This window comes from Bombyx mandarina, chromosome 16 (genome assembly GCF_030267445.1).
Source record: "Bombyx mandarina strain Sakado chromosome 16, ASM3026744v2".
Taxonomy (NCBI): Eukaryota; Metazoa; Arthropoda; class Insecta; order Lepidoptera; family Bombycidae; genus Bombyx; species Bombyx mandarina.
Genome location: NC_143222.1, coordinates 11,938,604 through 11,955,892, shown reverse-complemented (window position 1 = coordinate 11,955,892; position 17,289 = coordinate 11,938,604). Strand labels below are relative to the sequence as shown.

The 17,289-nt window shown below is 40.6% G+C and overlaps 1 protein-coding gene across 4 annotated transcripts in view; it reads right to left on the bottom strand.

Annotated features, from left to right (window-relative positions):
* The window catches only part of LOC114240409 (uncharacterized), a 52,426-nt gene extending 35,137 nt beyond the window's left edge, over nucleotides 1–17,289 (bottom strand). The window contains exons 1-2 of one of the 4 annotated variants that reach the window (XM_028170923.2): nucleotides 11,138–11,898; nucleotides 5,028–5,511 (exon numbers count right to left, since the gene is read on the bottom strand). In XM_028170923.2, coding sequence (XP_028026724.2) covers nucleotides 5,028–5,409 — 382 coding nt within the window. In that variant the 5' untranslated portion in view covers nucleotides 5,410–5,511; nucleotides 11,138–11,898. Of the gene's footprint in view, nucleotides 1–5,027; nucleotides 5,581–11,137; nucleotides 11,899–17,132 lie in introns of those variants that run through there. The other 3 variants (XM_028170922.2, XM_089733772.1, XM_089733771.1) reach the window with 3 other exon arrangements.

Here is a 17,289-nt window from a genome sequence, read left to right as displayed (position 1 = left end):
TTTGTGACGCGCGTCACCTACTCTGATGGACGCTCGCTCGGGAGGCCAACGAACATTCTAGATTTTCAATTTCAATAGTCACCTACTTGTTCGAAACAAAAAAAAATACCCTAATATTTTTATTGTTGCAACAGACAATAACTAACTGTACTATATATATTCTACATTAATTTCGTGGTTTTATGATGTCATGGTACTTAAAAATTTTAAAAATAAAAAACAATTTTCTCTTTGATTTATTTATTCTTAATTAATTGAAACATTTTTCAATTAGTTATTGGAAAAGCTAAGAAGTACGTAAACCCGACTCAGTGGTAAGTATGGAGATACTTATTGCCGGAGAGTGGAGAGTTGAAAATTAAATTAAATACTTCTTATCGCAATTTCGTTTCAATATGACGTATTATACAAGCAATGAAGCTCCTGACCGCCGCTGGGCGCCGCGTCACGAAAGACTATCGACCGTACGAGAGATCCATTCTTTTTCAACTATTTTACATTACGGTAATTAAAATATTTAGCCAATTTTGTTCATTTAAGATTGTTTATCGCGGACTCATGAAATATGTTTTTTTTATTTTATTGCTCTTGTAGGGAGACGATCATAAGGCTCATCCGATGGTGAGCGGTTACCGTCGCCCATAGACTTGAGCAATGCCAAGGACAGAGTCAAGCCGCTGCCTAATAACCTCCTCCTAAAATAAAAGAGCACCTCATTTATTCCACTAGCTTTCGCCCGGTGATATAAATTCGACCATAATTACTGTCAACGCTGGCATAGCCCCATAAGCTACCAGGAAATAGCGAATAGGTAGACCCGGTGTTAATGCGCGGGCGGGAGTGCGCCGCCACCACCACTTATTTGCGGCGTTGGCGGGGCTGAGGACCCGTAGAGCTAGGAACTGTCCAACGGCCAGGGCAATTGCGCTCTTAAACGAATTTCTGTCCGAAATCCAGGATGCGGGCGTATTTGCCGATAGTTGGGGAATACTTTATTCCAAAATAATTTTATTTTTAGCATAATATTATAATAGTAAATATATGAGTGCAGTAGAATGGCCTCGAGCAGTGAGAGATAGCGCGACATCGTGAGACGCATCAAGTCTGCCCCTTCCCTCACTACATGACGACCACGACCACTCTGTCAAGAGTGACACGGCTGAGAAGGAGAAGAATTATAATAGTACTTAATAATTTCATTAATGTTTTTGTGTTAACGAGTCAGGCGTTTTGGTGAAAACTGTAAGCCTGACTTTGTATTGAATGGAATAAATAAATAAATAAAAAATAAATTGATTACCGGAGCTCATAGAAACCAGTAAAACTGAATTTATTACTGATAGGTATTTCTTGTAAAACTGGACAAAAGCAATCGCTTGACAACCGCGTTTACATTACAATACTAGGCTATTCTTGTTTCTATCTATTTACACACCATGTGTTTTAAAACTAACATTCTAAAACAGATTTATAAGTTCGTGACCACAATATTTATTTATAATCAAAATATTTTATTGTTAATGCATACAAAAACTAAACTAAAATATATAATTAACAAGTTTCTTGATTTGGACAAGTTTTTGTTTGTGAGTCTCGACATCTCTGAGGTCGACCGACAATGGCTTCTATAAGTAGATAATATTTAGATAAATCGTCTCAGTATATATAAACTGCATAATTACTGGCGCTTAATTGCTTTGCATATTTTAACCGAATGCTCTGAGAATATTATATGTTTATGAATTCGGCATTTATATTACTTTTTTTTCCTACTTATACTGATGGCCTTGAGAGGCTATTTCAGCTTCGCCCTAACATGAGCTTACAGGGCTCAAACCGGAGTGTTGCTAACACTGGCCCTAGCAAGAGCAGTACTTCGCAGAATCTACCATCGGATCGGGAACGCGACCCACTGAGAAGATCCGGCGAGCAACTCAGTGGGTTGTGTCATGGATAAATTCGCTCGTCGAGCCCTTCGTCGCAAGCGACGGGTTCGACGAGGGCGGTGGCCGGATTATGTACTTACTATTTGTATAAAATTGTAGAAGTCAGTCTCTATGCGTGCGATATGCAAAAAGTAGAAATATACAAACAAATATATAACTTAAAATAAAGAGATCTAAATGTATCCTCTATCTTACTGTTCTTATCTGTAACTTTTTTTCTTGTAGTACTAGGTAGGGGGTAATAATAATTATGTTCTTGAAACTATCAGCTTATAAGCGAACTTACTAAAACTAAATTCATTACAATCGACTTTCATTTGAAAACAACCCTTCTAGTTGAGGAGTTAAGGTTTATATTTCTAGAGATAAATACCAGCACAGTGGGAAATCGTAAACTTGATGACGTTCCTGTTCGTAGTCAAGCTGCCGGGTGCTAGGGTGACAATATTTTACGAATTCTTCTTCTTCTTTGTATAATTTAATTAATAATTTACGAATTCAGCACTTTATCTTGTTTAGTCGTGCGCACATAGCTTATGTTGAAAGCCAGATTTTGTTTCTTTTTACTTGTGTTTTTTATGTATATTTTTAGCTTGTGATGTGTATTGTGTGACTAACAAATTTTTTTATTTATTTTTTTATTGCTTAGATTGGCGAACGAGCTCACAGCCCACCTGGTGTCAAGTGGTTACTGGAGCCCAGCGACATCTACAACGTAAATACGTCACCCACCTTGAAATATAAGTTCTAAGATCTCAGTATAGTTACAACGGCTGCCGGTGTGCCCTTCAGACCGAAACGCATTACTGTTTCACGGCAGAAATAGGCGGGGCGGTGGTGCCTACCCGCGCGGACTCACAAGAGGTCCTACTACCAGTAAATAATAAAAAATTACTTGTGATGTTTTTGGTTTTGTTGAAATTTTGATTTGAAATTTTTTGTTGTTTTTGTTATTGCCCTTATATGCAGACGATCATATGACCCATATGATGGTGAGAGGTTAGCGTCGCTCATGGACATCAGTAATGCCAGGGGCAGAGCCAAGCCGCTGCCTGTGTTTGATGTAGAGAGTGTAAATTGTTGATAGCATTTCAAGATTCTAATATGTATAGTGGTGTCGTGGACGGTATTCACTTTCACGTTGTGTTGTCCATGCGCTATGGTAACCACACACTTGGTGGGCAGTTAGATTGTTCATCCATGACAGCAAAAAAACTACCAACAATTTTTAACGACTTGTAAATGTGTCGAATATTATATCAAGAAATCAACAGCAAAGTGTGCCCTTATTGCACTGGCTTGATATACTAACATCAAATCCGAATCAAACTTTCCAATTTTATCCGAAACAGGTTGTTTTATTAACCGAAATAAGTGGTAGGGTAGGTACCACCACCCTGCCTATTTCTGCCGTGAAGCAGTAATGCGTTTCGGTTTGAAGGGTGAAGAAGCCGTTGTAACTATACTGAGACCTTAGAACTTATATCTCAACGTGGGTGGGGCATTTACGTTGTAGATGTCTATGGGCTCCAGTAACCACTTAACAGCAGATGGGTTGTAGGCTCGTCCACCCATCTATGAAATAACAAATAAAATAAAAATAAAAGTTTGGTCACCCTAATAGACAAGGACGCTGCTCATAATTATCTCGTTTTGTTTTCGCTGAGCACGGCCCAACGTAATCTTGTTTGTTCGATCTTGTATGTTTTTCTTTTCGTTTATCTGCTTTTAAATTTATAACGTACGATCAAAAACTCACTCTATATACCTACTAAACGTAAATGAGAACCTTAAATCCGACGACGTCAATTTAAAATTTCCTCTTTAGTTTATCAAAATCAATGAACAAATACCTTCATTTAACGTTAACTCATAGAAATTAACGAACATTATAATCGAATTAAGCATGTACTCAATCTAAATAAAACAGAAAGTGTTTGGCGCCTAAACCGCATGTGAAATATTGACGGGCTTATTACACATGTCACGCTGCGTTACGTTAACGACCTTGACTGCGCCACCTTGGTGACAGACCTTTACATTCAACGCCCTCACACGTTTCATTCGTACCTCTCGCTGTCTATGTTACCCTGGTAGCTATTGATCTCGTCTTAAAATTTGGCGCCTTTTATTCTTAATTTGTAATCAATTTTAATTTTAATATTACTTGAATGTAAATAAAGATAATGAATCCGTAGTATTTCTATAAAACCGGTTAGATCTTCTATTAGACGTGTTTATTAGACCTTTGAGAATTTTCTAAGAAATATATTATAGAAATTACACGGCAATCGAAACTTCTAGAATGCAGATATACGCTGAACTCATTAAGGAATAGGGAAGTAAAAATTAATTCGTAAATCGATATAAAAATTGTCAACATCACGAACTCAATTATAATATTTTACAGATTTTGTTATTTCTGTTATAATCTGTAAAATATTATAAGTGCCCACCGCCGAAATCTCATCGCGAATTGGCACCGAATCTGAGAGAGTATAATTTATTGCACACCAAAGAATAATTAACATTGAAAATCACTCAACAGGCAGTTATAAATTATATAAGGCGGTCTTTTCCAAGCCACCGTATTCATCTAGGCAGTTCTGGAAAAACATACGAAAGATATGTTGCGATAAAAGAGTGATGTATCAAAATAGATCAAATCTTTAGGCACATTAAATAATAAAGAAAAATAAATACATATAAATATACCTATGACATCGGTAATGACCTGTATTTTACATTAAGTCTAAGGGTAATTCTGTTATTTTTTTTATACATAGTATACAGCGCAGCTTTCAATTTAGTTAGTAATTTGAAGTTAAGCACCCGTAATAGGATAGATTATAGATAGCCTTTATTAGAGAGCACCGTGTACAATTATCCGTTAACATTATGATACCACTTGTAGATAAAGGTTCTGTCGTGACAGGTCCGCGACAGACGTGTTCTTGGTCGGCGATGAACGAAATCATGACGCCGAGGTCAGACAGAGGCCGACAAATCTAGCGTCTAGCATGCGTCGTCGTGTACAACTTTATCAATTTACGAACGATTATAGCAGGTATCCAAACTTACCTAAATATTCTCTAATCCATTTCTTTTTTGGTGGAGGTCGAACCTTCTCTGTTTTTATCTCTTCCTTTTTGTAAATAATCGGGGCGAAGGCCGATGTTGGTGGTGCCTCCGGGAGTAGCCGGGGGACAGGGTTAATAGGAGCTGTCGTTTGCGGGGAACCGTAACCATTAGCCGGGTGGCCGTGCGGAGCGTACTTGTAGGCTTTGAGCATGATCGGAATTGGTTCGACAATGCTTCCGAACTCTGTCTCCCTGGTATTGATGGCGATGGTGTGGAACGTGTCCGCGTAGTATTCGCCGGGTGCCCCCATGGTGCTGACTTCGCGCGCTCGCTTGTACCCGCTGCCCAGGTTCACTTCCGTCGTCTCCATGAGTATACCCATTCTACGATGGGCAACCGATCGTTAGCTGCGCTTATGGGTCCTCATAGTTCTCACACACTGTCTTTGTCACTTAACTACACAGAGTTCTTGTTGAACCCCTCACTATATCATAATCGAAACGTTGGCTGTACTATAAAAAATATAAATTTGTTGAGCGAATGCGTTTGCGATCTGTTTCAGAAAATGTCGCCTAAAAAAGTCTTTTTTCTACAAAAATTACGACGGATGTGGCTTTTCATTACGAAGCGAGTGACGTATTGCAGAACGTTTGCGCAATCCATCCGTAACATACATCTACAGAAAAGAGTAGTAACTAAATTCGATGAAACCCTACTAATTTAGCGTACAGTCATTCGTCGAAAACAAATCGTAATTATCCCTTGAAATTAAAATTGGTTAGGTTGAATCGATTATTAACAACAAAAATATCGATATTTTTCTTGTGCAGCGGCATCATTGATAAGCGAAATTAATAAGTATTCTGTGGAACGAGTCTCTTAGTGACCGTATATTTGCTGACAATTATGAGACTGCGTGTGTAAGGAAACTAGTTTGGAGAGCGGCGAGCGGGTGATGTGAAGCGAGGTCTGTGGCGAGGCGCTCAACAAGTGCGGGGGGCGTCGAGCGCATGGCGCGTCTCTGGCACGTGCAATCACCTCCGCGCCCCTCCGCCCCGCCGACGCAGACTGACATTCAAAAGAACTTCCACCCACACCATGCGACCCTGGTAGACCAGCCGACCGAATTGGCAGACATTGTGGATTTTAGAACAAAAACAAATAAAACCGAGACAAGAAGTTTCCTTCCTGGTTTTCTCTGTTGATTTTACTGTAAATATTATTAATTTTACAGTACAAAATGCTGTCCCTCAATTTAACCAATTTAGTTTAAAGTCAATAAGCATTATGATAAATTATCTAAAAATAGTCTCAACTGGGTTCATCTTTTTCAATGCATCAATCGAGCCAGCGTCCAAACCTCGAACAACATAAAAAGGGATAAAATACATATTTTATATTTAACAAGTTTGCAATTTCATATTTTTGTTGAGTAGAGATACTAGATAGATTTTATGTTGGCGTACTAGCAACGCCGTGGGACCTGAGCAGAACGCGATATACCACTGAAGAATTGATCGATCCAACTGGTTGGATGATGGTTAAACTATGCGCATATATATATAATTAATTTATTTTTCTTTGCCGATGTAAAAAGGAAATCAAAAAATAAATCCGAGCACCAGGAACCCATAATCAGCAGAAGGTCAATAAAAACATTAGGTAGGAAAATTAAGTGAGGGAAGTTCGTGTAAAGTACACAGACCATGCAAAGTTTTAGAGATGAAACGGCACGTGCCTGTGTTTATACATATTACGTAATTGCAATTACGTAGTTACGTCTACTATTGTAGTGTAAAAACACAGTTCGTACATGCCAGTGCGATTGCTTTAAAACCGAAACTCGGATTTTTCTAGAATCAACTGAATTGAGATTTCCTGTTTGTGTTAATTCGAAATGGGTTTTTTAAATTAAATAATAGTGTGTGTTCGGTTTATTTTTATTTAATCTGACGAATCTAACATGTCAACTAAAGTTATGTGAACTATGATCAGTACTTCAGAAACGGTAACACTCATGTTTAATCACAGTGAGGGCCGGTGAGCACGGTGAACTACGTATCGATATTATCAATCACGCGAATTTGAATATTCAATTATTTAATGCTGAAAAGTTCAAGTTCAGTTTTGAGCTCCTAGTACTTTTGTTCCGATTTCTAGAAATGTTCATCCCAAAACATTATTTAGATGTGGTGTATAAAAAATTTATGTTTTAAATAACACAAAAACTATTAAACAACACAGTTGTGCAAATCAACTAATAAATGTATTTGAATTTGAATAATCTGAAATCAAACTGGCTGGCTCTTCCGCATCTTCTTCATTTACGTAGATAATGCAAAACAGCTGACGCATCTCTTTCTGTCATTTTATTCAACAATTTGCTTTATCGTTAAGAAAAATTAGTTTTAATTTTTACACGATAACTATTACCACAAAAATTAACGAAAGATTAAATTAAAATTACATTCCATCGGGAATCACATTAAAAGGTTTTGTAACTTGAATAAGGATCTGAAATAGAACCTTATTTTATTATAGAAATAAGAATCGAAAATAGAAAATATTCGATAAGTTTACAAAAGTATGTATGTACGTATCTATGTATTTCCAAATCAGTGATTATTGACGCACAGGACGGCAACCTTCGGGTGTGAAAGGGAGTAAGTCCCTTAGGGTAGGGGGTAAGTAAGTCCTTTAGGGTTGTTCATGCTCGTTTATATGTCCTCTACAATTTATTTCCTCAGAGTCTACTTTATTACAACGATAAATAGTATCACTCAATCCTTATTCATTATTATCAATCTCGATCACAGAATTCTGATTACTGAAGCAAAATTCATTTATGAACACGAGGAATTTATAAAATCGTTATGAAAATAGAAGAAAAAAATTGCAATATTAAAATATCGATTATATAAAACGATTTTAAAATTAACATGTAAATCGAACATTAACACTCGAATAACATTCGAGATACGGATTTTTTTTATTGTTATTTAGAATGCCTATGCCTTAGAGTTTTCACAGAAAAAAGAAGGGACGTTATATTTTTTTAATAATTTCTTTTGTTCATTCTGCTTTTCTATTTTCAAATACGGAACGGAGCCAGCGTACACGCCGCTCGTCTTTTGAGACTTGACATAATAGAAGTCTCAAATGCATAAATTTTGTCACATTCGCAATACACATACGCACGAGAAAATAATTGTTGTGATACTTTTTATTAAATATTTACTGATTTACACGTTTAGCGGCTTCAACGGCATCTATTGGGTGTACTAAACAGGATCATTAACAATGTATAATTTACCTAAATCTGCGATTCTCAAAATTTACTTGAGCAGTTAAATTATTACGAATCAGTGTGGTTTCTTTGTTTATAATCTATTGCAGTGAAAAAATTTGTTTAAATATGTATTGTTTCTGCATATTTTTTTATTATTATCTTGTTCAGCGAAAATTATCTAAACTATTTCACCTATGATTTGCGTCAGATCTCAACCAAATATTAATGTTGGTAGGACGTCTTGTGAGTCCGCACGGTTAGGTCCCACCGCCCTGCCTATTTCTGCCGTGAAGCAGTAACGCGTTTCGGTTTTAAGGACGTTTTTACTGTAAAACTGAGCTTATAGAACTTATATCTCGAGGTGGGAGGCGGCATTTACGTTGTAAATGTCTATGGGCTCTAGTAACCAATTAATACCAGATAGGCCGTGAGCTCGTCTACCCATCTAACCAATAAAAATATATATAAAAAAACTCGATTTGTAATTTTTTTTTTAAATATACGAGGGCTGCACTAAAAGTATCGGGAATGGAATATTTCCACTGTTCCTGTCATATTAAAATCTTTTTAATTGAAAACTGCTTGGTTTTAAAAATCGAATACCATTTATTTATTTAAAAAAAGATTCTCGGTCTTGTCACGAGGTTTTGTCAAACTTGTTTAGTCGTTGAGAAAATGGAATTGACTCGAGAAAATTCAAGAGCGATGATTTATTATGACTTTCGAAGTGGTTTAACACAAAAACAGTGGGTTGACCGGAGGATTTCTGCATTTGGTGATGAAGCCCCATCCAAAACCACAATTTATCGCTGGTTTGCTGAGTTTCAATGTGGACGTGTCAAGCTCAGTGATGATCCCCGTCAAGGTCGTCCAAAAACTACAGTCACCCAAGAAAACTTTGATGCTGTGCGTAAGCTGATTGAGGAAGATCGACATGTGACATACCGCGAAATTCAGGCAACTTTAGACATTGGCATGAGTCAAATACAAATAATCTTGCATGAACAATTAGGTGTAAAAAAGTTGTTTTCCCGATGGATATCGCATTCGCTCTGTGAAGAGCAAAAAGCGGCTCGCGTTACTTGGTGCGTCAGAACTCTCGAAAGATTCCACGCAGGATCCTCAAATGCTGTATACAACATTGTATCAGGTGACGAATCCTGGATATACGCGTACGAACCCGAAACAAAAAACCCAGTCACGAGTTTGGGTGTTCGAAAATGAGTTAAAGCCAACAAAAATTGTTCGTTCACGGAGTGTTGCAAAAAAAATGGTGGCCACGTTTGTCTCCAAAACCGGCCATGTTACGACTATTCCTTTTGAGGGACAAAGAACGGTTAATGCAGAATGGTATGCTAGCATTTGTTTGCCAGAAGTCGTTTCTAAACTCCGTAAAGAGAACTGCAACCGCCGCATCATCCTCCATCACGACAATGCGAGTTCTCACACCGCGCACAGAACAAAAGAGTTTTTAGAGCAAGAAAACATAGAATTATTAGACCATCCGCCGTACAGCCCCGACCTAAGCCCTAATGATTTCTATACTTTCCCTAAAATAAAGAATAAATTGCGTGGACAGAGATTTTCATCACCTGAAGAAGCTGTGGACGCCTACAAAACGGCCATTTTGGAGACCCCAACTTCCGAATGGAATGGTTGCTTCAATGATTGGTTCCATCGTATGGAAAAATGTGTCAAATTTCGCGAAAAATACTTCGAAAAGCAATAAATATATTTTTAAATAGTAATGTTGTGTCACTTCGTTAATTCCCGAAATTTTCAGTGCCGCCTATGTAATAGTTATTGGGAATGCCTACATCACAAAGGTATATATTGCGGGAAACTAGTGGCCTTGACTAGCACAATGAATACAAAGTAGAAAAGACATCGGGAATAATTTGGCGCAGATTTTTAAATTTTATCTAACCTAACCTAACCTAACCTAAAAATAAGTCATCGAGCTCACAAATAACATAAAAGTAAAATGTATGACACTAGTTAAAAAAAAAAATTAACGAATGATTAAAGTCTGTACATATCCAAATAAAATAATGAAATTTAATAAGTATTACCTACTATTATTATTCGTCCGTGACCACAACTAAAGTATTGAAAACATCGGAGATAATTTAAAGAAGATAATTGTAGCGAGAATAAAGCTTAAAAGTAATTGTAATTAATGTTTAATTCGTTAAACATTGCCCGATCGGAATATTTAAGGTTTTTTGTTGTTTTTCATTCTTTTCTGGCGAACGTTAGTGGTCCCTCTCAGAAAATTTACGGCAGCACTGTATGAGCCTACTCAGCTAAAGAATACTATGACGTATCGACGGAGCGAGTCCGTAAAATCGTGCCGGGCCGATCTATTTCATAACGGCGAGCTTCAACAACAATCGCATTATAATTAAACCAAGTTATACGACCTTAGGCTACCCAGCGACCTATAGCCGTGGATGGGACCACGTCTGGCACGTGCTTCGAAGATCATTTCACAAAATTATTTGAGTGAAATCTTTGTAGGGACAAGCCAAAAATAACGGCTAAATTTTTAATTAATATCGTCGCCATATTTACACTTATTATTAATAAATAGAGAGCATGACTGACGCTAACTACATGTTAGAAAATATAAAGGATTTTATGGTCCTTTGATAATGTTTGATAACGTCGTAAGCAATGAACAAGTGGGAACAAAGGTGCAGACGGTCCGGAGACGGGACAGCACGAGGCAGGCGGTGCGGCGGGCACGTGGGGCTGGGCGCAGGTGCCGCCGACCTCGCGCTATCTCGTCGCGACACTCGAGGTCGTCATGATAACGCACGCTATTTCGAACACCCGTCCTCAGCTCCGTTCGTGACCGACGCAAACGCAACCGCTCAACACTGCGGACCTCCCGAATCGGAAGCGCGGAACGAAGCGAACACGCGAGCCGAACCGGAGCCGGCGTGTCGGACCAGCTGGATAGAGCCGCGATCGACCCGACCGCCGCCGACGCGATCCGCTCGACGACTGAAGCATCGGCGAGCCGGCTCGGCCAGGTCTCGGCGGGCGGGGGAGGCGGGAGGAGCGCGACCTCCGCAGCCCCGCGCCGTCACTAGAACGAAATCGCGAGGGGGAGGGGCGCGGGGGGCCAGCACGCGGTCGGCCGCGACGCTCGCTGCTGCACCTCTCTCCGCGCTTTACATAACGCTGCACGAAACGAGGTCGGACCGTCCGCCGCGCTCTACGCTCACGGAATACCGAGAGGCTCGCGCCGATCGAACGTAGGTGATGAAACCGCGACATTAGCACGCAGATGTCGCGCGCCGACGAGCAGCCGCCGGAGTCACTGAACCTCGACCACGCCGGATAAGGTGAATGGAACACTGCAATCGAACAAAACTAGTGCACCTTTTTGCGGCCGCTCTCCTCACGCACGAGACAGTTCAGCTTTCTGAGGACCGTGCGTGGCGCAACGCCGCCGAAAAACCTCACTCCGGAGCGCGTACTACAATGGAAGTAACGAACGTAGATTACGAGTTCGATTTGGTAGTTCGTAATCGCATCGCATAGTGTAACAAATCGTCAGACTTCTCAAACAGCCTCGAACATCGACTAAATCACGAATACAGGTCGTTTCTAATCGAACGGTAAATATAATGCAATAGGTACGCGCGGAATACGCGCATTAGAAATCGTCGAAATCTAGTTTTGACCCCGCCTCGCCGTTAATGAAGTAATTCTGCTTGCGTCATCAGCACTAATCTTCCTAATAGGATTTCTCGTGTGTACGTTTGATGGCGCACTTGTCGACAGAGGCTATGCGCGCCGCCGCGTCGCCTGCACGTGGTAGCTGAACCGCGAGATTGCTGCTCACACACACACAATACCTATGTACTATTTTCGATGTTTGTAAGATATTTTATGAAACTAAAATAGAGGCTGTGCACGCTATCACCTCCCATAAACCCTCGAAATTATTCATGCGAGCTGAAAACTTTGATTCGTTCATATTATAAATCGAAACAAAGAGATCTACCGGTGCCGATAAACAGAATATGGGCCGATTTTACGGAAGCCGCGTCGAATTTGGTTCGATGTTCATTGTTGTCCGCACATGCCTGCCCTTGTACCCGCAGAAGAGGTAGCTAGGTCTGGAATTATAAGACAACAGTCGTGTCGGTAGCTTACATTTTTTATTTATTTTAACACTTCACTCAAAGTTTCAATCGGGGGTGCGGGGAGTCTCAGTGCAAGACTCGGTTGCAGGTTCCGATAAGAGGCTGGGCGGGGGGAGGGGTGGCGCATGCGTGCGGCGGCTGACCTTGACGCGGTGCAGCGTGCAGTCCGACCGACAACACTTCCCCCCACAGCTCTTTGCTTGCCCCAGTACCCCCCTCCCTCGGGGAACTCCACGCAATCGTCTTCCCCCCTCGTGCCTTTAGCAACCACACCTGCCGGTTTAGCAGGTTATTGCGACGCGACCCGTCAGTGGCCAGATTCTATTTCTGGAATCTCGAAGCCAAAAGCCGTATTCGCGTACGAAACTTGCAAAAGTGCATCTCGATTGTGAATTCGCATCTTCTAAGTTATTAAAAATGATATACTTCGATATTTTGCGTGAAATATATAAAAAAACAGGAGTGATTTTGTTGAAAGCTTAATAGAGGAAATGAATAAAACGATGTGCAATCGATGTTAACACACGAAACACGGGACTTGGGAGTGGAAACAGTGAGGGGACTCCACCCACCGGATGCCGAGATATGACTCGGCGGCGCGCGAAAGCTTTGTGATTTATGCAACCGATGTACATACACAATGAGACTAAATCAAAACGATGCCGACCAAAAAAATAAACGGCTACTTCTAAAAATATTACAGAATCAAACAACACCGAGTAGAGAGTTAGGACCTACCCCTAAATCACGTTATAAACAAAGACACAAAGTATTTACGTGCGTTGTTCATCAATTATTGTACGAGTTTCATCATTCATTGTTGAAGGTTGCTCCATCGATGCGGCCAAATAAAGAAATGAGAACATGTATAATTGTGCCTTTAAAGACAGGGTACCGGTTGCGCGAACGAAAGCGTGCAGAATTCCAAATCGTATACTTGGATACTCCATTTTTTTTACATCTAAATATTGCTAAGAACCCGATAATTAGAAAGAGTGATGTATCGTATGAACGCGGTTACTGGCCTAAACCAAACCAAAATGATATGGTGTTTTAATTACGATAAAGATTCCTCTATAAATTTAATGAGTATTCGTGTAACTGAGAAATTTGTTGTAAGACGGTTATGAAGGTTTGCTTACAAAAAGCTATTAATTAAATTATAAAAGTAACAAAAAAAAGAAACATTAACAAATGCATATTAGAAGACTTGATAAACTATCTTAAAGACATATCCTATTACTTAATTGGTTGCCAACTGGAAGGAAATATGCGATTAGAAAGACAGAAACGGAATTTGCAAACAACGTAATGTTATTTACTTGAAAACACTAAGAGTACATTCGAAATGGGATATCTTATCTATATTGAGTACTTCGACGTTTGACGATCCACTGTCTCTCACCAGAACTGATAGCGTATCACAAACAGTTCCTTACATAAGCCTACAACACAAAATAAATATCGAATACTAATTTCACAATACTCAAACGATAGTCTCGATAGGAATACGATTCTTAATGCGTTCGCAACTAAAATACTTGCATCTGGAAAGGCACAAATACGAGCACACGACCGCGTCGCGATAATTTCAGTTAAACTAAAGAGAATGACGTGTACTCGCACACACGGGCGGAACAGAAGCCGCCGCCGCGATGCGTGGTCGGGCGACGCGCACAAACAATCGCCTGAGCGACGACGGTCCTGTCGTGCGGGGTACAAACACGCCGCGGCCGAGTGCGCGTCCTCAGGCGGATGGCGAGGTCGGTCCCTTTCACCGGCGCGGCGGCGGAGCGACCTCACGCAAGCCTTGTTGACGCGATTGTTCAGCGCTTACCCCGCCTGCCTATCCGACGGCAATTAGGCGCGTAGCGTCTGCTAACTGCGCATTACGATTCTGTGCATAAAACAATAATACTACTATGTAAGCACATTGTTTCGGCTTGAGAATTAATTACAATGAACCTCTTTTCAATGCTTGATAAAACCTAAGTTCTAATTAACTTAAAATTTACGTCATTCAGTTGAAAGGCTCGTGTCATATTTTAACGGTAGGCAGCGGCTTGAGTCTGCCCCTGGCATTGCTGAAGTCCAAGGCCAACGGTAACCACTCACCATCAGGTCGGTCGCATGCTCGTTTGCCTAGAAGGGCAATAAAAAAAAATCGTGAGACCTAAATACTAAATTCTCTATCTAAGATTTTCTAATTTTGTCATAACCCGAGTCCATGTTGATTGATTGCGAGGCTCGATTCAAAGCAACAACTTGTTAACTCATTTCAATAAAGTTAATATCAACAGGTGGAAGTCGTATCGCCATCGATACCGACCTGTTCAACTATACCATATGCAAATTCAAGTCTGGGCAAACTTTCTAGTTTTAGTTTGAAGAAGATTTTCGCTAAAAATTGTATTCGTAAATACAACGTCTGACGAAATAAGTTATCTTCTCGGATAACGATTTGATAGTTTTTTTATTATAATTTTATGTTAGAGTTTTCAAATATATACTCACCTTTCTGATAAGTAAATTATACTCAGTTTAAAGTTCTACGTTTACTTTATTTCTATAACTCTATTAAAATTTTGCTTCTTTATGTGTAATATTTCTATTACAATTAATGTGTTTAATGAAATGCGGATAACAAACTTACACCAAATACCTTAAAGTTAGCAGATTAAAAGAACAACTTCGAGGTAAAAGCTAGACAATACCAAACATTTAGACTAGACATAGTAGTCCAGAATTTCGTTTTAAATATGCCTTACTTGTTATTAAATCAGTTAGTTTCCGCGAGTGCATAATATAATAACTTTATTGCAGGGCATTGGGTTAGAAAATTGGTAAATTTCAACAATGGACGACCAGGCCATATTAGCCGGACCGAATGATATAATAAGATCCTCGGAACTGATGCTATTAATTCCTGCATTTTGTCAAGCTGTCGGTATAAATGTAGCTACTGAAGTAATCAACTGAACCCCACAAACGATCAAGTTTTTTTTCCTATCTTTGCTGATAGCCTTGAGAGGCTATTTCAGCTTTACCCTTGCGAAGAGCAGTGCTTCGCAGAATCTACCACCGGATCGGAATCGCGACTGAGAAGATCCGGCGAGAAACTCAGTGGGCTACGATCAAGTGAAAACATACTTGTTTTTTTTATACATATCTTCTCTGTTACGTTACGGCGGTCAGCGCTATCAAAGGCTCAGTAAAACCGGCGATAGTTGATAAGTGTCGAACAAACACGATAACGCGGTTTTCGTTTCACAGGCGCGCTCGGCTCGTGTTTTGGAAATCACAGCGAATAGCTGGTATTAGTACTTTTTAGTTTTGTTTTGTGTTGATTTAATGTTCTTCAGGTTTTTCGTTTTAGTTTAACGCGATACCGACTCTTGAATAGGTTTTTAATGATTTCGTTTAAATAATCTTTTATTAGCTTGCTTCAATTAGTTGGTTGTGATCTTAATGAATTGTCAAGTATATTTCCGACGAAGAGAAAATCGTGTAGGTAACTATGTATTGGAAAAGTTATTTGTGTGCGTTGTACAAGAATGAATGTGCAATGTATTATTTGGTTTTAACCACAAAATAATTTCCAAGCTGAAGATTTAAAGTCGTTTTGGACTAGCAAAATTTCATATTCTTAATTTTTAAAATATAGCTGTCAATTTGTTCCCTGTTATTTCTCTTCTTAGAGCGGTGATTAAGATTGAAATCATCTGAGTTCAGCGGATCTTGTTTCTGTTAAAATATACTGACTACTAGTGAATTAAACATTTAAAGGGGCAATCAATTTTGTTTCATCGTGCGACCCTTTTTTTCTTTGCTACACTATCGCTGCTTATTCGAAGGCGATTTCCATTTCATTGGTTTTAGCGTCATGGTGGAATTGAGTTGAACATATATACAAAATAGGAAAAAGTGCCCTGATCGTGTTATCGGTCATACATTTGTGTGAGGTGCTGCTTTGATAATGATGTCGCGTCACGGGCGGTCACAATGGCGTGTTGTAAATGGTACCGTTTATCGCGAGTTTCGATAGTGCACACCGAGGCAACGAGTCCATCGCGAACAATGGCCGGCGCGAGGCAGCACGCACCGTTACGCAACCCCGCCTTGTGCCAGTTTTTCCTCTAGTCAGTTTACATACAGATTCTAAAATTCGTATCGTCCTGAGGATGACAAGTTATTATGAACATCAAAATGCAGAGCGGGCCACCGGGCGTTGCGCGTGCACATGTCCCGCGCCCCCCGCGGCCGGCGCCCCCTCCGTGCGATCAGCTGACCGAACTCTCCAGCGCCCCCTGCTCGCCGCGCCGGTGCGTCACGACTCCACGTACACACCGCCGCCCACTCGCACCACCAGCAAGTGCCGAGCGATGAGCTCTCTTTCGCCGCTCGGACTCATAATATTAATTAGACCGCCAATTGATACGAAGTTCGACACAACGAGCCCTTATGAACCACGGCCAATTCTGCGTGTACGAATAGAGGTGAACGTGCGACGCGTGGCGTTCTGTGAGTGAATTTCAGGCTTTCTTTGTTTACGCGGGGCGAGGCGAGCCGGGAGCGCGCGGGGGACGCCGACCGCGTGCCACTCAAGGTCAAGAGCGTGGGGCGCGGCGCCGCACGCAGCCGGCGCGGGCTACTCACCGGCCTGCAGGCGCCGCTCCTGGAGCTCGATGTACCGCGCCGCCTCGAGTAGCGTGTCGAGGAGGCTCATGTCGACCGCGGCAGGCGCGCGCGGTCCCGGCGCGCCCGCTGTCACGCCGCGACTGGCACGCGGGCCCGGTGCCGCTCACGTGGCCGC